Here is a 23,275-nt window from a genome sequence, read left to right on the forward strand (position 1 = left end):
GAGGCCAGACGGCCTCAGTTCAGATCCCGGCTTCCACACTTACTTATTGGGTGGAATACTTCATCTCTTTGCCCTCTATTTTCTCATCTATAAAATGGGATGTAATAAAAAGAACCAAACCCTCTGCCATCGAGTTGAATCTGACTCATAGTGACTCTTTAGGACAGAATAGAACTGCCCCACAGGATTTCCAAAGCTGTAATCTTTACGGAAGCACACTGCTTCATCGTTCTCTCATGGAGCAGTTCATGGGTTCGAACCACCAATTTTTCACTAGCAACTGAATACTTGAACCACTGTGACATGATTTAAAAAAAAAAAAAAAAACAACTCACTGCCGAGTCGATTACACTCAGCGACCCCTTCTGGAGTTTCTGAGGCAGTAACTCTACAGAAGTAGATTGCCCAGTCTTCCTTCTGAGGAGTGGATGGTGGGTTTGAACCACCAGCTTTCTGGTTAGCAGTCAAATGCCTAAGGCACTACGCCACCAGAGCTCCCACCATGATAATGCTGCTGTTGTTGTTATGTTCTGTGGAGTCAGACTCGACTCATAGCAACCCATCCTTGGGTTTCCAAGGCAGTATCACTACAGAAGTAGATTGCCCAACCTTTCTTCTGAGGAGTGGCTGGTGGGTTTGAACCACCAGACTTCTGGTTAGCAGTCAAGTGCCTTAGGCACTACGCTACCAGGGCTCCCACCATGATAATAGCGCCTAATTAATAAGGTTGTTTTGAAGATGAGATATGTAATGTTATATGCATTTGTTATTATTATTGTTATCATTTGAAACAAAGCAATAAAATTATTTTTTAAAAAGAAAGAATATGTTTATTTCTCTCCCATCCCCTCAAAATATATTTTGCCTATCAGTGACATTATTGTGGTGGTATGTTGATTAGGCAGCACCAGGCGTTACATAGCATTTTACCATCATGGTAAAAAACAAAACAAAACAAAACAAAAAAACACCACCACCCATGCTTTTCATTTCTGCTCTCTGGGATGGTATGATGCCCAGTCAGGATGGGGTAGTGTAGCGTGAGCTTTGGTCCAGATAAAAGGCAAATTCTTTTCAGCGAGGGCAAAGCTAGAGCTTCATTTGGCGGCATGTTTCTTATATATCTCCAGGAACTCAGTCACATCGTCAGGGGACCCCAAGATGACCGGCGCCCTCTGGTGGATATCAGTGGGAACAATGTCCAATATAGCTTCTTTCCCGGTGGTAGCCACGCCTCCTGCCTTCTCCAAGATGTAGGCCATTGGATTACACTCGTACAGTAGTCTCAGCTGGAAAACAAGACCAGAGAGCAGCGTCCACAACCCAGTAGGAATTACAGAGAGGGGACTTGCTCCATAGCAAAATAGTGCAGAGCTCATGGGAGTTTCCAAGTAGCTCACATTCTCCCTTTCTGTGAAGTCATAAAAAGTGCCCCTCAACACAGCATCTGCGACCAAAGGGTTAATCTAATACTCATCAAGTCAGAGTCAGCAGGAGATTACCTGATGCAAATGTGAGACCGACCACCTGGACTCAGTGACTGTATGTCATTTAGGCAGAACTAATGGTTGCCTTCTCTTTATAGTCCGGAAACTGCACTTAATGAGTGATTCTGTGTGTTTTGGATGGAGTGCTGCCTGTTCTAAATGCATAAAAAAATCCACAGTGGTGTCTGGCTGCAGACATCTGGAAAGCAGACTGGCTCCTCCAAAGAGTATAATACTGCTTGCTACTCTGTATACATTCCTTTTACAAATCTCCTAAGACTTGAGGGTTGGAATTTAGTATATTATACATCTTGGCATTTACTTTTAAATATTAACTTCTTGATCGTATGCATTTCCATGCAGTCTGCCTACCGAGTAGACAGCTTTCTGCAGGTGTTTCCTGACTCTGGTTCCATACAGGTGTGATGGCCAGATTTGCAAAACTGAAAAAGGAGGAGCTTTGATATTTGTGTTAAAAAATAATTTTTTGAGGACTTAGAGAAAAGTACTATAAAGCTGATAAGCACATAGGCTTAGAATCCTATGGGAAGAGTGGTATCGCTAACTATCTTAAGGGGATTTAGACCCCCTAGGTGGTGGCAAAGGTTAACATGCTCGGTAACAAAAAGACTAGAGGTCTGAGTTCACCCAGAAGTGCCTCAGAAGAAAGGGCTGGCAATCTACTTCTGAAAAACCAGCCACTGATAACTCCATGGAGCAGTTCTACTCTGACACACATGGGGTCACTATGAGTGGAGTCAACTGAGGAGCAACCAGGGCTGGTAAGGGGATTTTCTGGACGTATTCTGTCTCTCTCATTTTAAGAAGACAATCCGTCCATTGAGAAAAATAAAGAGGGCAGTACTTTGGAAGCAAGCATGCTGTCACCCTGTGTAGAAGAGAAGTAGGATATCTCTCAGCCATGACAAGAAAGCACAGCCCATGTTATGGTTGGCTGGAAGCACCATGGGTATTATTAGGCCAGTGCAGTCAGAGATTACAGTTTACCTAAAAGTACAGATTCTTTCCTTCCTAGAAAGGTGTCATTTTCCAAACAGCAAATGTCAGCTTGTTAGCTAATTCTATTTTGCACCTTTTAAAGCAATCAAAGGAAACCTCTGTTTGGAGTACATATTTGATTTGCTGTCTTGCCAATAAGACTGGACTATCTCATTTCATTTTATGAGTGGAATTCATTTCACTCAAACCAAACCATGTAGCCACTGGAAGCACTAAGGACTGCATCCCCTTCCTGACCATAGCATCATTAATTATCTTTTGCCAGAGCAATGAAAGGGTTCTCAAGAGGCCATTTTTAGTTATAAAAATGCCTTTAGCAAGAACAACCTTTAATCTAGAAAAGAATGTGCCACAGGCATCGTTAGCAACGTACTATAGAGTTCAACAGCAACCATAACCTTTCTTTTTTCCTAAGTCAAATTCCACAGGCTGAAAATTAAATCTGCTGCTATGCAACCAGTTTTCAGGGGTGCATAGTTACCTTTCCCTTTGGGCTCTTCTTGTTAGCAGGGTACATAAAGATTCCTCCATAGACCAGCGTGCGGTGAACATCAGCCACCATGGAACCCACATACCGGGCACCGTAGGGGGCTGAATTATCCTGCAAGGTTAAGACCAACAACAATTAGGGTTGCAGAAAAGAAAGGGAGTTCTCTTTGAGTTCACTGTGCTTATTTGATTCAACAGCCACTGGCTGAACACCTATGTATTTGAAGCTATGTATTTGAAGCTGTGCTAAGATATGTGATAAAAAACCTTGTTCGAAAGAAGCAGAAGATGGAATATTGAAGATGGCCCCTCACACATCTGACAGTAATGTCAAATTACCCCCAGAAGTCCCAAGGAGCAGGTGGTTGATACGGGTTATGGGGTTGCTGCAGGCACCACAAAAACCGTCATTTAGCAGAAGCTAGGAGGTTGAGGAGGATTATGCTGTGGTAAGGAGCTGGGTAGGGTCCGTTGTCATTGCTGTTGTTGTTAGCTGTTGTCAACGAGACCCCATGCACAACAGGATTGAACCATTGTGATCCTTAGAGTTTTCACTGGCTGATTATTTGGAAGTAGGTTGCCAGGTCTTTTTCCGTAGTCTGTCTTATTCTAGCAGCTCCACTAAAACCTGCTCAGCACTGTAACAGCACACAAGCCTCCACTGGCAGCTGAGTGGTGACTGCACATGAGGTACATTGGCTGGGAATCGAACCCAGGTCTCCTGCATGGGAGGCAAGAGTTCTCCCACTGAACCACGACTGTCCCTGTCTGGGTGGTACAAACAATGAACATGCTCAGCTGCTACCCAACAACTGGAGGTTGGCGTCCACCCAGAGGTATCTCAGAAGAAAGGCCTGGTCTACTTCTGAAAACTCAGCCACTGACAACCCTCTGCAGCACAGGGCTGACCAATGGGCCATTATGAGGCAGAGCTGACTCAATGGCAACTGGTTTGGGTGGGGATAGGCATGTTTATTTCATGAAAAGGACCAGTACAAGCAAAGGCTTGGCTATGTAGAGAAGCATATATTCTCCACACTGGGTGTGGGGAAGTCACTTGGGAAAACTAGAGTGGATTGAGGTAGGGTGGGGGTTGAGGGTAAAGTGGAAGGGGAGATCTAGCTGAAGAGAGAGCCAAGGGCTAGTTTTAGAGGGTTCTGAATCCCATATTAGGCACACTTGGGCTTCATCTCAGAAAATAAGCACCCTTTGATGCCATTTAAGCAAGAGTATGACAAAATTGCATAGTCCCACATAAAATGGCTATACAGAGAGCCACTTCTCTTCATATTCAGTAATTTGTAATCTCTTTAGGGGGATGAAATCTCTACATGGTGCAAATAATTAACACACTAACCAAAACGATGGAGATTCAAGACTACACAGAGGCACCTCAGAAAGGAAGACTAGCGATCTCCTTCCAAAAACTCAGCCATTGAAAATGCTACAGAGCACAGTCTACCCAGACACACGTGGGTCGCAATGAATTGATGGCGACAAGTTTAGAAATACAAAGATGGACACTCAGCCTTGGGGTGATGGCTGAATGTCATCACAGGATGATCACCCAGAAGGGCAGACACCACAAGGCAGGTGTCTGTTGCTTTGGATTTGAGAACCACATTTTGTACCGTCTGGGCTCATGGACCCCAGAACTGAACATGTTTTTGCCACTAGCTCATCTGTCTAGTTGACTTTAGCATCCTAATTTTCTTCTGCTGCAGCAAGTGGCAATGGCCAGAACAGACACTCCAGTTTTGACCTCTCCATGTAGGGATTCCAGTTCTCAGTTCCTAAGGGTCATGGGGTCAGTGCAAATGAGAAATCCAATCCACTTCCAGACTATGGCATTCTTCTACAGGGCAAATCTGGAATCATGTACCAACAGATGTCTACATAACTTATCCCAAATGTGGTCTAGAGGCTCCTGTTCTTGCCACAGGATGGACCGTCACCGCTTACCCCCAATCTCCACTGAGTTGCCCGATGCCAGCTGCCTGGACATTTAACTGCCCCCAATCAAAAATAAGCCTCTGCCCCCTCACTTACTGGGGGGAACTTCTTCCTTTGGACATACTCTGTGACGGCAGGATCAAAGTCCTTGGCGTAGCCTTCATTGAGACTGTAGATGTTCCCTTTCTTTTTGATCTTCACATCCCTGTCCACCAAAATGAACTCTCCAATGGCCTTGAAAAAAGACAAGGAAGGAAAGGTAAATGAGGAACTTTTCCGTCAGGTAGGCGGATGGGTCTGTTTGAGGTGTGTGTGTGGGGAGGGAGCATGGCCTAAGGTCAAGCCTGTGCTTCAGCACCTGGGGTGTGTCCTCACCCTGGGACCTGGGTGATTCCTGCCAACCTCTCCAAGAAATATAAATGGGGCCAGGGAAGAGGGAGTGGTGAGAAGGAGAAGAAAGGAAATGGAGAAGGGGAGGAGGCTGGGTAAACAAGAACAAAGCCTGAGGGACAATAAGAATGGTGAGCAAGATGTGCATGAATTTACAATAAAAGAAGTTGGTGTGTGTTGGGGCGGTCTGTGTCAGGAGAGACAGTCACTGGAAGGCGGTGGTCTCTGAGTGACACCACGGTGCTCAGAGCTTTTCTTGGCTTTATACTTCTATCTTAATGAAAATTCATTGTATATTGCTACAGAGAAAAGTAGGACACTGAGTTTTGTCTCCTGGCATATACACCTTCAGGTGCCTTCTCTCACTGATGTGTAGTTTTTCTGTAAAAAGGTCATTGTTCTGTATCTCCCTCCCACATGCTACTGGGGCTAAGTCTTTGGGATTTGAGTATTTTGGAGGAAATTTGAGCTCTGGTAGCATAGTGGCTAAAGCACTTGACTGCTAACTAGAAGGCTGGCGGTTCAAACCCACCAGCCACTCCTTGGAAGGAAGGTTGGGCAATCCTACTTCCGTAGTGATACTGCCTCGGAAACCCAAGGAGGGGTCGCTATGAGTCGGGGCCGACTCGACGGCACATAACAACAACAACAACAACAACAACGTCACATGACTCCTATTGGTTTGGCCCAAGGACTGTATTGCTGATAAGAGGGTGACTGAGGCTCTGCTTATTTTACGAGAGGAGTTGCTCCACTGAGACGAGAGGAAAGAAGAAAGGAGACCTCACCAACACACCTCATCCTGCCATGTAGTCCTATGGCAAAGCTTGATGCCTGCTGATGGGAGATATGTTGATACTAGGAAGGAAATAACAGAAGGAGGAAGGAGGAGGAAAGGAAGGGAGAGAAGGAGGAAGAAGGGAGGGAGAGAGGGAGGGAAAGAGATAGGAAAGAGGCAAGGAAGACAGGAAGAGAGGAAAATGAGACCAAAATGAACAGTGATCATTGAAAGTGACTGTTACAAGTGATTTTTCTCCTTCTTTCTTCAACACTTTTTTGTATTTACAGAAAGTTGGCCACAGATATGTACAAATATTCTTTGATAATCAGTAAAACAAAACAAATAAATGTATTTACAGAAAGCTTAGGAAACAGAGTCATGCATGCAGAGACCAGGACACCCCATGAACACCTGTCCCACAAATATTAACTATTGTGGTTGTTTCAGCAGAAACTTCTGCCTGTCCTTGCAGCAAGACACAGTGACGAGAAAGCACTTAGCATTTCCCTAGTGCAAGGCACAGGCATCAGCTAGGAGAATGGTTTGAATCAAATAGAGTGAAGGTAGCCAGCAGGGGACTGTTAACAGTGGACATGCATTTTCCTTCAGAACACTTGGTGGCCCAGAGGTCTGAGGAGTGCAATAGACTATCAAATACACAGCCACTTACTCCCAGAGACACCCGTCTGCAATCTGGAAACAAGAAGAGATTGATTTTTTTTCCTGCACATCCATCAACTCAACGGTCACAGAGAAATCACCAGAAGCATGGCTGGTGCTGCAGTCTGTCTGGCGAGTCAGTAAATCCACAAACATCAGTGAATTCTGAAACGGCACCCTGGGCACAGACTCAACTTTGCCCTGGTTCTGCCTCAATTTTTTTTTGTGAGGTCATCTCTCTTGGTGGCTTTGACTGGCACTATTTCCCTACCCTTGTTTATTTATTAAGCGCCCACACATTCAAGGAGATGAAAGTACAATTACGTAAGTGTGCATGGGACAAAGGCAGCCTGTATTCTGATTTACGCTACCTGTCGCTCACAGACCCACAGGCCTCACCATGGGCAACCTGTCCCTCACAAGGGATTCAAGTTCACCATGTGTACCTTGTGTTCAGTTCATCAGCAAAAGCACTGTATAAATAGTTTCATTAATGTCATCCAAGGAAAGGTATTTATTTCTAAAACTAAAAGCAACATGTAAATCCAATTTGTCTCCCTTGGGACACTGGACCAAACACACAAACAATATGCTGATGTGTTGAAGATTACTCCTTTGTAGTCTATGTTTCAGTGTTGGGTTTTAGAATCCACAGAGTTACACCAAATATTATTTGCTCCCTACTATTGCCCCCAATTTTATCTGCTCTGTTGAAGCTGTCATTTTGCTGAATAAAGAAATGACTTTCATTAATAACCATATGGAAGGAATTATCCACAAGTCAAAACTGCTAAGGCATCTTCTTCATGGCACCTAGGAGTCCTGTCTATAGTCAGGTGGCTCTTCTCTGTAAGGAGGACTGGGGAATGATCTTCAATTCACTTCCTTGGTTCAATATTATCAATACTGCAAGAGTTAATGGAGAATTTTTATGTGTGTATGTGATATCAAGTAATTTTGGTAGCTTTTTCTGAAGAAGCAATGCCATTGGGACACCTGTTCACTTCAGGAAAATGACCTCTTGATGAATAAGGTAGAGAATCTAGTAGTGGATGTAGCCAGGTGGCTAACGGACAACCCACAGGCCCCATCTGGTCCTTAAATGGTCTAGTTAAATGGTCTAGTTAGTCAACTAGAAACAGTGTGGGTTTGTTTTGTTTTTTAATTTTTAATTTTTATTATGGTGAAATATATATATATATATATATACAAGGAAGGGTCACTATGAGTAGGGTCTGACTTGACGGCACATAACAACAACAACATTTTCCATTTGAACAATTTTTACATTAATTTAATTACATTCTCCATATTGTGCAACCTTCACCACTGTTTCCAGATTTGCTCATCACTCTTAACAGAAATGCAGTGCCCTTTAAGCAGTAACTCCCCTTCCCCTTATCCCACCTGCCCCCAGTAACCACTAATCTACTTTCTGTCTCCATGAATTTGCCTACTTTATATATTTCATAAATTGGCATCACACAATGGTTGTCCTTTTGTGTCTAACTGATTTCACTCAGCATAATGTTTTCAAACTTCATCCACGTCATAGCATGTATCAGGAGCCATTTCTCTTTATGGCTGAGTGACATTCTACTGTATGGATATACCACATTTGTTTGTCCATTTGCCTGTTGAAGGACACTTGGATTGTTTCCACCTTTTTGCCACTGTGAGTAGTGTGGAAGTGAACATTGGTGTACCAAATGTGCTTGAAGCTAGTACAATGTTTTACAAATCTAGAAAGATTATATTTTAAAAAATCCAGTGTTCCTTGGAACATTGGAAGGCTTGGCTCTACTGGGCATCTGTTTCAGAATATTAACAATTGATGGCCCTCTCCAGCTTCCCACAGTTGCCACCATGACCCCTAGCCTTCCCCAGTACACACCACTCATTTGTATAACCTGTCTGGCCTCTGCAGGCATTTGAATCACTTGACAAATGTTCATTCTAAAGAATTCACCTTGGAATAAAGACTCCTTCTTGTGTTCTGGACAGATATTTTCCTCACCTTGATGATAATCTCATGAAGGGATCCGTTGTCCCTCCATCTCCCCATTCCATCCTACCCCATCCACTCTGTCCCTCCATAGACCTCATTTCCAACTTCTCATCCACCCCAACACACACACACTTATTCACAGCCCTCAGCCAAGGAACCTAACACCCCCAAGATGTCTCACCGGATCCAACATGAAGCAGTTGACACCACATTCCATGCCAAGGACCAGCATGGTGGCACTTCCATAGAGGGCATAGCCAGCTGCCACCAGATTCCGTCCTGGCTGCAGAGCATCCTTCTCAGATGGCTCACCCACTGAAGTCTAGAGCAAGAAAGAAAATATGTTTTGGTTGTTGAGTTTTGTGGACCTTTTTTTCTACTCAAACCATTAACAGTAAGCATTACCAGGATGCTATTCTAATGAAGTGGTTGCCTAGGTGTCACAAATGGTGAAGCTCTTAACTACTAACCAGAAACTGATGGTTTGAACCCACCCAGAGGAACTTTGGAAGAAAGGCTTGGTGGTCTACTTCTGAAAGTTCACAGCCATGAAAACCCTATGATGTGAAGCTCTGTTCTACAAAACATAGGGTCACCATGAGTAAGAACTGACTCAAAGACAACTGGGTCTGGACTTCTAATGAAACAGGGTATCTTCCCAGAGAGACCTCACTCCTCATAATATCCTGATTATATCACCAGAGCAGCCTTCCCACCAGACCCGAATTTCCTGCATCTGGTTCCTTCTTTCCAGTCAGTGTCCTCTTCCAATTTTACTAATTGGATCTTCTCTTATTTCTCCATTATCACTTCCAAAAAGGAACAGGCCCTCTTGCCAGCTCTGACTAATTTTATTTTATTATGAGCATCGCTGTCTTTCACCTGCCTGCTCCATCTGTAGTTAACCAAATTAACCCAGGGCTGCCAGGCAGCTAGTCTGGTGAGGAAATCGATATCATAAGCTCTGGCCAGTTGCAGCACACACCCCACTGAGGAGTGTGCTCCATATCACTCACACATCACAGAAGTTCTCAGAAAGTCAAGGATTTAGTCTATCTCCCCAGAGTCGTTACAAGGTAGGGCAGTTGCTTTCAAATTTTTCAATCATCACCCACAGTAAGACATTGATTTTACATTGCAAACCAGTACCAATACACAAAAAATAAAGTATTTAATGAAACATATTTACACATAGAACCTGATACACATACCAAGCTTTTCTTTTCTTTCTTTCTTATTAAAAAATATGATTTCAACCCATTAAATTTTATAGCCTATGGGATTAAGTAGGCACTCTGGTAGCATAGTGCCTAAGGCACTTGACTGCTAACTGGAAGGCTGGTGGTTCAAACCCACCAGCTACTCAGAAACCCAAGGAGGGGTCACTATGAGTCAGGGCCAACTTGATGGCACAAAACAACAACAACATGGGATCAAGTGAGAGCTCTGATGGCATAGCGCTTAAGACATTTGACTGCTACCCAGAAGACTGGCAGTTCACCCACCACCCACTCCTCAGAAGGAAGATTGGGCAATCTACTTCTGTAGTATACCACCTCAGAAACCCAAGGAGGGGTCACTATGAGTCTGATCCAACTCGATGGCAGTGAGTTTGGTTTGGTTTGGTTTTGGATGGGATCCAGTGATCCATAGTTTTCCCTGATACTAGGGAAGGGAACACCTAAAGGACATGGCTCCTACTCAATAATTTCTAAATGTAAATTGTTTTCTTTATTAATATAGGATTGACTTTTATTTATTTATAACTTTGTATTGTGCTTTGGGTGAAAGTTTACAGAGAAAATTCATTCAGCTGTTCATACACATTTTGTTTCATTGCATTGATTTCACTCCTCACAGTGTAACAGCTCTCTTCCCACTTCCTCCCTATGGTTACCTTTTCCCTGTGCCCTTCTTTCCTATGCACTCCAGCCCTCTGCACAAATGGTGCCCTTCTGATACCCTATGGATGATTGTTCTAAGGCGTGCAACTATGTGGTGTAATTCATCACCTTGGAGGCTCATCTACTGTTTGGCCGAAAATTAAGCCACGGAAGTGAGTTCAGTTTCAGGTCTGAAGGATGACAAGGGGCCATAATCTTGGGGGTTTCACTAGTTTATATAAGACCAGTAAGCCTGGTCTTTTTTATGCTTTTGATTTTTTATTTTCCTCCCACTCTATCCAGGATCTATAATTGTGATTTCTTTCTGCGTGGCTGGCAGTGGTAACTGGGCACCATCTAGTTCTTCTGATCTCAATGTTGTGTAGGCTGAGATTCTCGTCCACTAGTCCCTTGGACTAACTGCTTCCAATCATCTTTTATTTTCTTCACTCTTCTTTGCTCCAGATGAGGAAAGACCAATTGTTTCATCTTAAATATTTGCTCACAAGCTTTTAAGACCCCAGTTGCTACTCACCAAAGTAGGATGTAGAACAACATTTTTGTGTAGGATGTTATGCCAATTGAGCTTGATGCCCCCCATGACCTGGTCTAAAGCCCACCAGCCCACTGCCTGAAGGTGTGTAGTTGTGTCTAAGAAGTTATCATACATGTATATGAATATTCTTATAGCACATACAAGTACATATGTAGAAATATCATCTGCCGGACCTGTATATAGTTATGGGTATATTCCCATTCACCTACCATACCTGATCTCTTGTATGACTGGCTTTTCTAGTATTTGGAACAGCTGTTATTAGCCTGATTACTGTCTGCTTGAACTTAGACATAAATGACAACAGGTAATTTCCCCACATTTCATTCATTCCTTTTCCAATCAGAGATCCCAGCAGCTTAGAGTAAGTTCTTGTTAGTTGCTGTAGAGTTGGCTCCAAATCACTGTGACTTTATGTACAACTAAACAAAACATTACCAGGTCCTGCACCATCTTCATGACCATTGGTACATTTGAGTTCATTGTTGCAGCTATTGTGCAGTGTCTTCCAACCTTGAGGGCTCATCTTCCAGCACTGTATCAGACAATGTTCTGTTGTATTCCACAGAGTTTTCATTGGCTAACTTTCAGGATATGCAGACAATACAACTTTGCTTGCTGAAAGTGAGGATGACTTAAGGCACCTACTGATGAAGGTTGAAGAATACAGTCTGCAGTATGGATTACGTCTCAATATAAAGAAAACAAAAATCCTCACAACTGGACCAATGAGCAGCATCACAAGAAATGGAGAGAAGATTGAGGTTGTCAAAGAATTCACATTGCTTGGTTCTACAATTGACGCCAACGGAAGCAGCAGTCAGGACATTAGATGATGTGTAGCATTGGGAAAGTCAACTGCGAAGGAACTGTTTCAAGTGCTGAGGAGCAAGGATATCTCCTTGAGGACTAAGGTGCGCCTGACACAAGCCATGATATTTCCAATCGCCTCGTATGCATGTGAGAGCTGGACAATGAATAAGGAAGACCGAAGAAGAGTTGATGCTTTTGAGTTTTGGTGCTGGTGAAGAATGCTGAAAGTACCATGGACTGCTAAAAGAACTAACAGATCTGTCCTGGAGGAAGTGCAGCCAGAATGCTCCTTGGAAGCGAGAATGGCCAGACTTCGTCTCACCTATTTTGGTCATGTTGTAAGAAGGGACCATTCCCTGGAGAAGGATGTCATGCTTGGTAGGGTGGAGGGTCGATGAAAGAGGGGGAGGCCTTCAACGAGATGGATTGACACGGTGGCTGCAATGATGGGCTCAAGTATAGCAGGGATTGTGGGGCTGGTGCGGGATCGGGCAGTGTTTCGTTCTGCTGTGCATGGGGTAGCTATGAGTTGGAAACGACTCGACGGTACTTAACTACAACAACAACAAACTTTCAGGATATCACTAGGTCTTTTTTCCTAGTTTCTCTTAGTCTGGAAGCTCTGCTGAAATGTGTCCATCATGGGAAACCCTGCTGGTATTTGAAATACCAGTGGCATTACTTCCAGCATCACAGCAACATCATAGCACAGCAAACAGATAGATGGGTGGTGGTGAGAGCAAAGGTATCTATTTGATAAAACTGGAGATGGAGGTCCTCTAAATAGAAACATTCCAGATAACTTCTTTCTGCAACTTTTGAAAGTGTAGCCTATAGACTAAATGCATTATAATTACCTGGGATATTTATTAAAAATGCAGATTCTGGGGTCACACCCACATGTATGAACTCAGAATCTCTAAGGGTAATCCCAGGAATCTGCATTTTATCACACATACATAGGTGAGTCTTACATTGAAGTATGAAAACTACACACCTAAAAGGAAGGATCACAAAAATATCTCTCCTTCCATCCTCTCTATCTCTACACTTCCTGTTTAATAAATAATTTTCATCAGATTGGCTGATTAGTTGGTTAGGATGAGTTGGTTTGGTTTGGCTTCTGTTCACAGGATAGTGCAGTACAGCTAAATACAGACTAAACATAGGATCAAAATTTTGAATTATTTTTCCATTCTCCAAATGTTGCCAGTGCACAACCTTTGTCAAATGGACACCTCATAGAGGGTTATTTTTAATAATCACCAGCTTCCTTCAAGGCCAGTGGCATATTGGGAAGACTAGGGGCTCTAACGCTCTTCTCCTGCCACTAGAAGCTTTGAGTAACCAGTTTTCCACCAAGAAAATGCCCTCAGAGGTGGATCTGGCCCAGAACCATTCATGCTTGCCTGTGGCAAAGCTTCAAGAGTAAACGATCTTTCCCTGAAATTTTGTCACCGATCTTACACTTCAATTTCCTTCATGAAATAACAGCGACATTTGTCTATGACTTACATACTCAGAAAAAAAAAATTAATTTCATTGAGTCATAGATTTACTTTCCTAGCCTGACCTCCTCTCTAATGCATGAATTCCTCCTCCAGACCTCTACCAATGCCCTTTCCTCCAAGAAAAGCCATTCTATCCTCATTCAGATGCCTGGGGATGAATCAATCAACATAAAGCATTTGACAAAAATAGAAACTTTCTGGACTCTCCCTTTCTCTACCAATCTGAGGCCACCACCTGCTACAGGAATTGTTTTTTTCTTTTTATCCCATGACATCCTATAAGAAGTATAAGGAAAGACCCCATGGATTCTAGAGACTTGGAATCATGGAGAAGGAGATAAAGAAGTAGGGTGAGGTTATCACATCATCAGATGACCTTCCCTCAAACAGGTAGCCAAACCTTCCTTGGAGAGCCAGGCAATACCTTGCACATGGTAACCAGTTGCCACTCAATGCTCTAAAAGGCTAAATCATCCATTAAATAGGGAGGCAGGTTTTAATTCAATATTTAGACAAAATTTCTAACCATGATGGTTGTCCAAATACTAAATCAGATATTGTCCTCGGAAGAATCTATCCTTCTGGGTGTCTCCAACCAGAGGCTGGGCAACCTTTTGGGAGAGTCTGCAGAAGGAACTCCATGGAACACTGAACACTGTTGAGCCTGTGTTTCCAGCATCACTCTGGCAAGGCCTGCTCACTGTGGCCACATTCCAGTGACTAATGCATTCCCATGAGGTGGCCAACCAAGGAGATGTCTTCAAGCTAAGACCAATCTCTGCAGAAATCAGGAAAGGTCTCCTTTGACACCTCAGACACATCTATGTTTATGTCCCATAAGCCCTTGAATAGTTTCAAGCAATCAATAAAGCTGCTGAGAACTGAAATGACTTTGGACCTGCGCCATACTCATCATCTCTTTCAGTCTTTTAAGAGAGTCATGTCAGATTTATTGAGAAGAGTGTGGAAAGTAATTGTTGAGTTGTGCTAGTATTTATAATTCAAGCAGCTGTTGCAAGTTCATTTGATTTTTTTTTCCAGTTGATAGCCAGTGTCTTTCCATTTTCTAGAGCTGTTTTTTCTGTAAGATAATCTGTACTGTAGGGTTTGAGGTGGAGAATGGGGCTGACCAATGTTGTTGCTGTCAGGTGCTGTCAGGTTGATTCTGACACTCATTGCAACCCCATGTGACAGAGCAGAACTGCCCTATAGGGTTTTCTTGGCTGTAATCTTTACAGAAGCAGATCACCAGGTCTTTCTATCATGGAGCCACTGATTGGGTTCAAATCGCCAGCCTTTTGGTTAGCAGCTGAGTGCTTTGTACCCTCAGAGGGCTCCTTTGACAAATGTTAAGTCAAACCAAACCCACTGCTCTTGAGCCAATTCTGACTCAAAGCAGTCCTATAGGACAGAGTAGGATTCTTGGAAACCATAGGGTTTCCAAGGCTATGAATTTTTACAGACACAGGCCACCTCATCTTTCTCCCCAGAGCAGCTGGTGTGTTTGAACCACCAACCTTTTGGTTAGCAAATAAATGCTTTAACCATGGTGCCACCAGAACTGCTTTGACAAATGTTAGCCCTGCTTTATTTTCAGTGAAGTTCAGGAACCAGAGATCTTCCTATGCTACAAATCTTACTTGCTATGCAATAGAGTTGATGCTTTGTGGGTAAAATGACATCCCTCCATTTCTACAACAGGAATGCTATGTTTCATGGTATGACTTGGAAAATAGACAAACTGTTGTCTTTACTTTGCTGGTATGAGAATTAGAACCGTCTAGTGGCACCGTGGTTAAAGACCTCAGCTGCTAACTGAAAAGTCAGTGGTTTGAACCCACCAGCCACTCCATGGGAGAAAGATGTGGCAGTCTGCTTCCATAAAGACTGCGCCGTTAGAAACACAATGAGGCAGTTCTACGCTGTCCTATAGGGTTTCTGTGAGTTGGAATCAACTCAACAGCAATAGGTTTCCTTCATTAATTTTAGGTAAAGGGCACAAATAGTTTGCACTCAGCTGTTAATCTAAAATTGTCATTTTGAACCTACCCAGTGGCACTATGGAAGAAAATTCCTGATAATCTGCTTCTGTAAAGATTGCAGCCAAGAAAATCCTTTGGAGAACTACTACTTTGTACATATGAGGTGACCATGAGTCAGACACAATTCAATACAACTAACAACAACAACAACATTACTCAAATTAGTACCTGGGTGATGCAAACAGGCACTTGGATACTAACCAACAGGTTAGAAGTTTGAGTCCACTCAGAAGCACCTCAGAAGAAAAGCCTGGCACCTGCTTCCCAGAGATCACAGCCATTCAAAACCTATGGAGCACAGCTCTACTCTGATGCACACGGGTTTGTCCTGAGTTGGAATCAACACAACAGCTGCTTTTTCACTATGCAGACTGATTTTGGTGTGCTATGCCTCTGGCGTAGTGCTTAAGGCATGTGACTGCTAACCAGAAGGCTGGTGGTTCAAACCCCCCAGCCACTCCTCGGAAGGAAGGTTGGACAATCTACTTCTGTAAAAATAACTCAAACAAACTCACTGCCGTCTAGCTGGATCCAACTCATAGCAACCCCTCCTTGGGTTTCCAAGGCAGTATCTCGGAAACCCAAGGAAGGGTCACTATGAGTCAGATCTGACTCACAGGCAGTGAGTTTGGTTTTTTTTTTGGTTATGCCTCTCACCCAAGACAAAAGCAAAACACCTTCCAATGACCCATGGTATCCCATTTTTTCAACTGTTTGAAAGGAGATTATGTACGATACTAAACAATGTCATTAAAAAAAAATAAAGTACAGATTTGGAACTCACTTCATAAGCCTTTGAATAACAGAATAGAGGATTTGGGAGTTCAGCTCTACTAACTGCTTCATCCTTTAAGAGGCTCAACACCAGGCACCTAGCAAACTGTATCTGGGAAGTTTTATTTCTAAAATAAACAAAAGCTGAAGCCAAGATGACATGTTTTTAGATTTTATGAAGTGTTATGATGGCTCACGGGTATTCATTCTATTTTTCACTTGTCTATATACTTGAGTGTGCACTTACACACTCATTTGCTTTTCTCTCTCTCATACACACACACTCATACACACATACATATGCACACACATATCTACATGCACACACATATCTACGTGCACACATAGACACATATATATACACATACACACATATACATCCATACATCCATACATATATACGCACAAAACATTTTAAAGACGAAAAAGAAATGAGAGGCTCTGGAGGTAGAGTGACTTGAGAGATCACACAGGTGGAAGACTCAGGACAGAGTCTGGGTTCCCATGTTGCATCACTGTGCTTTCCAGGATTTCAGCAGTGGTCACAAACATTGTCCAAACACAGAAATACAGTAATTATGTCAGGCTTTTAAGATTATACCAGTATTAAAAAAAACTCACTGCCATCAAGTCGATTCGACTCATAGCAACCCCTCCTTGGGTTTCCGAGGCAGTATCTCTATAGAAGTAGATTGCCCAGTCTTACTTCTCAGGACTGGCTGGTGGGTTTGAACCACCAGGCTTCTGGTTAGCAGTCAAAAGCCTTAGGCACTATGCCACCAGAGCTCCCTACACCTGTATTACAACTATTCAATCCCGCTATTGTAGCATGAAATCAGCCAAAGGCAATATGCAACAAATAACCATGACCATATGTCAATAAAACTTTATTTATGGACACTGAAAATTAAATTCCATATAATTTTCACAGGTCATGAAATACTACTTTTATTAGATTTTTTCCAACCTTTGAAAATGCAAAATCGTTGTTCTTTGCGTGTAGGTCCTATAAAATCAGGCAATAGGCTAGACTTGGCCTCTGGGCCACAGTTTGCTGACTCCCAATTTAGAGGATTTAAAAAACAATTTTGATATAAACAATCTTGACTTTTGTCATATTTTCACAAATTTCAGTTCACATAGTATCATCACTATAATTACTCTATTTTGTCTCTTTAATATATATATATATATATATACATATATATATACATTATATACCATTATATATCTATATGTATGTATGTATATATACCAAACTGCCATTGAGTTGATTCTGACTCACAGTGACCCTATAGGACAGAGTAGAAATGCCCCATAGGGTTTCCAAGGCTGTAAATCTTTACAGAAGCAGACTTCCCCATCTTTCTCCCACGGAGTGGCTGGTGGTAGAGCCAACCTTTTGGTTAGTAGCCAAATGCCTTACCCTCTACATACATATGTTGTTGTTGTTGTTGTTGTTGTTATGATCCCTTTAGTCGGACTTGACTCATAGCAAGCCCTTCTTCAGTTTCCGAGGCAGTATCACTATGGAAGTAGATTGCCCAACTTTCTTTCCGAGGAGTGGCTGGTGGGTTTGAACAGCCAGCCCTCTGGTTAGCAGTTAAGTGCCTTAGGCACTACGCCACCAGAGCTCTCTCTCTCTCTCTCTCTCTCTCTCTCTATATATATATATGTATGTATTTTCCATCATAAAAGAAAGCAAAATTTAGTCAAACATATGAAATATCTTTCTCCTCCCACTCATGTTTTACTACTACATTTTCTTTTAACAACTTAATGGGTCGTCATTGTGCAATTAATGCTGGAAATGTCAGAACTTGAGACCTTAATCTATGTCTAGCCTCACAGCATATCATGATTCTACATTCTGGCTGCTCCACGATATTGAAATGGGACTACATGCTCAAGCTTAACTTTTCTTTTGATCCCAAACCAGGTGCTTGAAACATCACATTTTACCTTTCTGTAGATACCAAAAATGCTTCCAATGGACACAAGACAATCGATGTTAGAAGAACCATCAAGGGGATCAAAACAGACCACGTATTTACCCTGGAGCAAAGAAAAAACAAATATGACTTAACTGTGAAAAGAAACATACTGTGATCAGATAAAGGGTATACACCATGGGGTAACAGTGGGAATCTAGGGGAAAGTTCAAGAAACATGGGCTTTATTTATTTATACTCTGTCATGTAAGATACAAGGTAGCACACAGGAGGAAAAAAGCATGGATGGAGATGAAGCAAAAGAGGGGGGGGGGGTCAGCAGAAACCAGGCTTTGAAGAACTTTGAACATAACAATAAAGAGTTAGGACTAGAGATGAGCCCATGGGCGAGATGGTAAAGATGAACCGTGGTGCTGGTGTGGACAGTGCAGAGAACAGGCCAGATCTGAGACTTGACAGTTAGGTAGAATCTGTGAAATGATCACTGACATGGGTCAGGAGAGATCTAGGGTGATTCCTAGGAATCTAGGCTGGGTGAATAAATGGGGTCATTTATGAAGACAGAGAAAAATGGTAACATTAAAACCATTAACAGTGGAAATACAGACCTACCCTTTTGTCAGGTTCTACTATGATGGCATTTTTATTTTCTTCTGACACAAGAACACAAGTGGCAAAGGAGGACTTTAACATGTTAATAACCAGGTCATTGGAGAGGACATCCAGTTTCTTAACTTGATCACCAGTCACATTTGTAGAACCAGCAATTCCATAGCTGGAGGGAAGAAAACCAGAAAAATATCAGCGGTGATCACCATAATGTGGCGGTGAATCTATAAACCCACTGGAAGTTGGTGTCAAATAGGATTTAAGAGAAACTAGAGAAGACACATAGGAAGACACAAAACACAAAGGATGGTTGTCTTTCTGAGTAGGGGTTTCCTGGAAAGAAGAAATGATGTCATTCACCTTTTGGCCAGGTACCCAACATGCCTTTGTGGTTAAATCAGTGTGGCTCAAGCATTGTTTTGTGCTTTTTGTTCTTTTTCCTTATAGGCCCCTCTAAGGAGTCTTTTTAGGAGTTCCTGGGTGGTTACTAACAGTTAACCACTTGTCTACCAACTGAAAGTTTGGCAGTTCAAACCCACTCAGAGGTGCCTAGGCATCCCTGGCAATCTACTTCTGAAAGTTGACAGCTATCAAAACTCTATGGAGCAGAGTTACATTATGCAACAAATGGGGTTGCCAAGAGTCAGAATCAACTCAGTGGCATCTGCTTTGGGCTTTTTCTTTAGGCAGTCTTTCTAAATATTGCTTCCCTAATTCACTCCCATATAAACTGATATGATAGGCATACTGTACATCTGTTAAGTACTATATGTGTATATTTATGCCTTTACATAAAAGATTAAAATTTTTTCATTCTTTCCAAGAAACAATTTTTGCCCCTGAATGCATGGGTTAAATGAATCAATTAAGAGGGATGGCAAATAAGGAAATCTTCTGTTTTGGTGTGAGCTCAACAATGTCAGCTAAACCAAGGGAGCCTATGGTTGTATAGCTGAAAATATCCTAGCCCTCAATTGGTCTCACCTCCTCATTTTATAGAGGAGAAACTCAGATACAGAGGCCCCAGTGGAATTGTCCAAGTTCACTCTGACTTCCAGCCCAGGAATCTCTTTATGACATCCTACTACCCCTGGCAGGAATCCTCCAGAATGGAAGAGGTGGGTCACTGGAATTTTTACCAATTCTTAAGATACCTGCAAGTCACAAATTGTAGAATTCCCAGAATCCAAGTGGCTTGTCCAAAACAAAGCCTGGTTTGTTAGAATGATGAAAGGGATAGGTTGTCATAGCCTGGGATTGAATACACAAACACAGAAAAAAAGAGAATGACTTAGAGGAAGGATGCATAGGACAAAATAAAAGACTAAATATAGGAAAAGAGAGAGGATATCTGGAGATCCCTCTAAGCAGATAAGAGAGGGAGATAAGCAGACAGTGGTGCCCTTGGCTGAGATTGTTAAGACGGCTTGCTTGGGAACCTATAGCCACAGTGGTCCACTGCTCCACCTCCTGAAAATGGATTTTCTCTAAACATAAAGTGCCTGTCTCTGGCTGGACCAAAACTGAGCCAGCAACAGAAATCAGCTACATTTAAATGCTTCATCTAGTGTGGTACTCTCCATGAAGTAGCTGCAGCTGGCTCAGTCCATTTATTCAGTGTAGGCCAGTCTTCGCACCATTGCCTTTACCATATCAAAATCAACATCGCTGTCCTCCAACTCTCTTCCTTAAGCCAAACCCACCATCCAGTCAATTCTCACTCATAGTGACCCCCACTGGGTTTCCAAGGTTGTGAAATCCTTATGGAAGTAGACTACCTCCTCTTTCTCCCATGGAGCAGCTACTGGGTTTGAACCACCAACCTTTTGGTCAGTAGCTGAATGCCTTACCACAGCACCACCAGAGCTCCTTTGCCTGCCTCTCTTCTTTTTCACCATGTCATTCCTATTTCATGAGGAAAAGACCTGTGTAGATGGTCAATGCTAGAAGACAGACTAGGAAGACTAACACACACACACAGTGAAACTAGCAGGAACTGACAGGGCCCACCATCTCAATTGCATTCCCTCACTGGCACCACTAGCACCAGTTTTCTCTCCTCCCTAACCTGAATTTTTTACCATTAAAGTCATTATTAACGAAGGCGGGAACAGTGTTCGTGGAAAAGAATCTGGACTTTGAGACAGAGACCTGGTTCAGCTCTTAACTCTGGGAACACTTTACTCCCTCTGAGATTACTTTTTTGCAGGGGCCCAAGGACGAGGATGCTACCTCATGGGGCTGTTGAAGGACTACATGAAGCAATATATACTAGGAGTCCCTGGGTGGTACAAAACACTTGGCTGCTAACCAAAATGTTGGTGGTTCAAGTACACCCAAAGGTGACTTAGAAGAAAGGCCTGGCTATCTACTTCCAAAAAAACAGATATTGAAAACCCTAAGGAGCACATTCTACTCCACACACACAGGGTCTCCATGAGTTGGGGTTAATGCAACAGCACCTGGTTTAATTTACAAACCATAGTGAGGCCCAGCTTCCTGGCAGTACAGGAACCCCAGAACCCAAGTCAGGACACAATGTCAAACAAATTTCATGCGACTTTCAGGCACATATGAGCTACAGTTGGTTTTCAAAAAGTTGGCATTTCTAGGATGTGCTTTTAAACCATACTATTCCCAAAAGGGAGCTCTGGTGGTGCAGTGCCTAACACATTTGACTGCTAATCAGAAGGCTGGTGGTTCAAACCGACCAGCCACTCCTCAGGAGGAAGATTGGGCAATCTACTTCCGTAGTGATATCGCCTCAGAAACCCAAGGAGGGGTCGCTATGAGTCCGGAAGGACTCCAGGGCAGTGAGTTTGGTTTTTTTTGGTTTTATCCCCCCAAACCAGAGTATTTAGTTGCCATATATCCATGTTATCAAAGTTAAGATTTATTAAGACTAGAAAGGAGAGAAATAATGATGAAACACTAATGATACAGTTTATTTATATTTTTGAAATCTCATTCTAGGTTATAGCTTGATTTAAGTTTGTAAAAGAAATATAATAATTAGATATAATAATTAGCTCTAACATACTGGGACTTTTAAAAAGTTTGTTTTTTAATAAGAAAGACAGAGTTGATTAAAGTGAGTCCTCTTCTTGCTCTTATATATATATATATGTATATATATATATACACACACACACACATACATATATGTTGCTGTTGTTATGTGCCATCAAGTTGGACCTAACTACTCATAGTGACCCCTCCTTGGGCTGCCTAGGCAGTATTACTACAGAAGTAGATTGCCCAACCTTTCTTCCGAGGAGTGGCTGATGGGTTTGAACCGCCAGCTTTCTGGTTAGCAGTCAAGTTCCTTAGGCACTATGCTATATCACCATTAAATATGTGCTGGATGGTGCAAACAAGTCATGTGTTCATCTGCTAACTAAAAGGTTGTAGGTTTCAGTCCACCCGGAGGAATCTCAGAAGAAAAGCCTGGTGATCTACGTTAGAAAAATCAGCCACTGAAAACCCTGTTGTTGTTGTTATGTGCCGTCGAGTCATACCTGACTCATAGCGACCCCTCCTTGGGTTTCCAAGGCAGTATCACTACGGAAGTAGGATTGCCCAACCTTCCTTCCAAGGAGTGGCTGGTGGGTTTGAACCACCAGTCGTCTGGTTAGCAGGCAAGTGTCTTAGCCACTATGCTACCAGAGCTCCCACTGAAAACCCTGTGGAGTACAATTCTACTCTGACACACATTGAGTGACCATGAGCTGAGGCTGACTTGACAGCAACTGGTGGTGGTGGCTGATGTAGGGGCAGCTTCTGGAAATAAAACCACAGCATCTGGAAGGAACTAATCCTTCTCTTGCATCTTGGCCCAGGAAAAGCAAACCTGTTAACTGATTGGGGTGCTTTTAGAGGGATGAGACTGGAAAGTGACTCAAGGATCAGAATCTGCAGTCACAGACACCCGGGCTCCAGGACAGCCTCCACAATGCCAGGGGCCTTGGCAGTGTTTTCAGGAACAAGCACCAGCATTGGCGGCATGGCGTGCCTCCCTAGGGTCTGTGCTCCACCTCCTAGCCAGAGAATATCCACAGTGCAGAGGCATGACTTCCATGTGACACTGACCTCATGGCCTAGGGAGGGCCCACTCTTTCCTGGGAACCTCTAAGAGGGAGGGAGCAGACTTGGCTGCCACTCCTGGAAATACTATCTTAAAACCTGGTAGTAGAGGACTTTGCCCAACCTGCTTTGCACAAGATGGTAAGAGTGGGAAAGTTTCTGGTTTCTGACCGCTCACCCACTGGGCCAGCCTGAGGACAATTAACAAGCTCAAGCAGGCCCTCTATTAGATTCTTTTAAGAGGCCCTTTTGTTTCTGGTGCTG

General features: G+C 42.9%; 1 protein-coding gene and 1 non-coding gene across 2 annotated transcripts in view; both read right to left on the reverse strand.

Annotated features, from left to right (window-relative positions):
• Positions 1-1,097: 1,097 nt before the first annotated feature.
• The window catches only part of FBP1 (fructose-bisphosphatase 1), a 39,543-nt gene continuing 17,365 nt past the window's right edge, over positions 1,098-23,275 (reverse strand). The window contains exons 2-7 of the mRNA XM_007939131.2: positions 18,932-19,094; positions 18,330-18,422; positions 8,970-9,110; positions 5,046-5,183; positions 2,989-3,108; positions 1,098-1,289 (exon numbers count right to left, since the gene is read on the reverse strand). Coding sequence (XP_007937322.1) covers positions 1,098-1,289; positions 2,989-3,108; positions 5,046-5,183; positions 8,970-9,110; positions 18,330-18,422; positions 18,932-19,094 — 847 coding nt within the window. The remainder of the gene's footprint in view (positions 1,290-2,988; positions 3,109-5,045; positions 5,184-8,969; positions 9,111-18,329; positions 18,423-18,931; positions 19,095-23,275) is intronic.
• TRNAG-CCC lies at positions 3,688-3,758 on the reverse strand. Its single transcript has one exon. It is a non-coding gene; the product is annotated as a tRNA-Gly (tRNA).

The sequence above is a fragment of the Orycteropus afer genome, unplaced genomic scaffold (genome assembly GCF_000298275.1).
Source record: "Orycteropus afer afer isolate SDZICR_OR568_19922 unplaced genomic scaffold, OryAfe1.0 scaffold00005, whole genome shotgun sequence".
NCBI lineage: Eukaryota > Metazoa > Chordata > Mammalia > Tubulidentata > Orycteropodidae > Orycteropus > Orycteropus afer.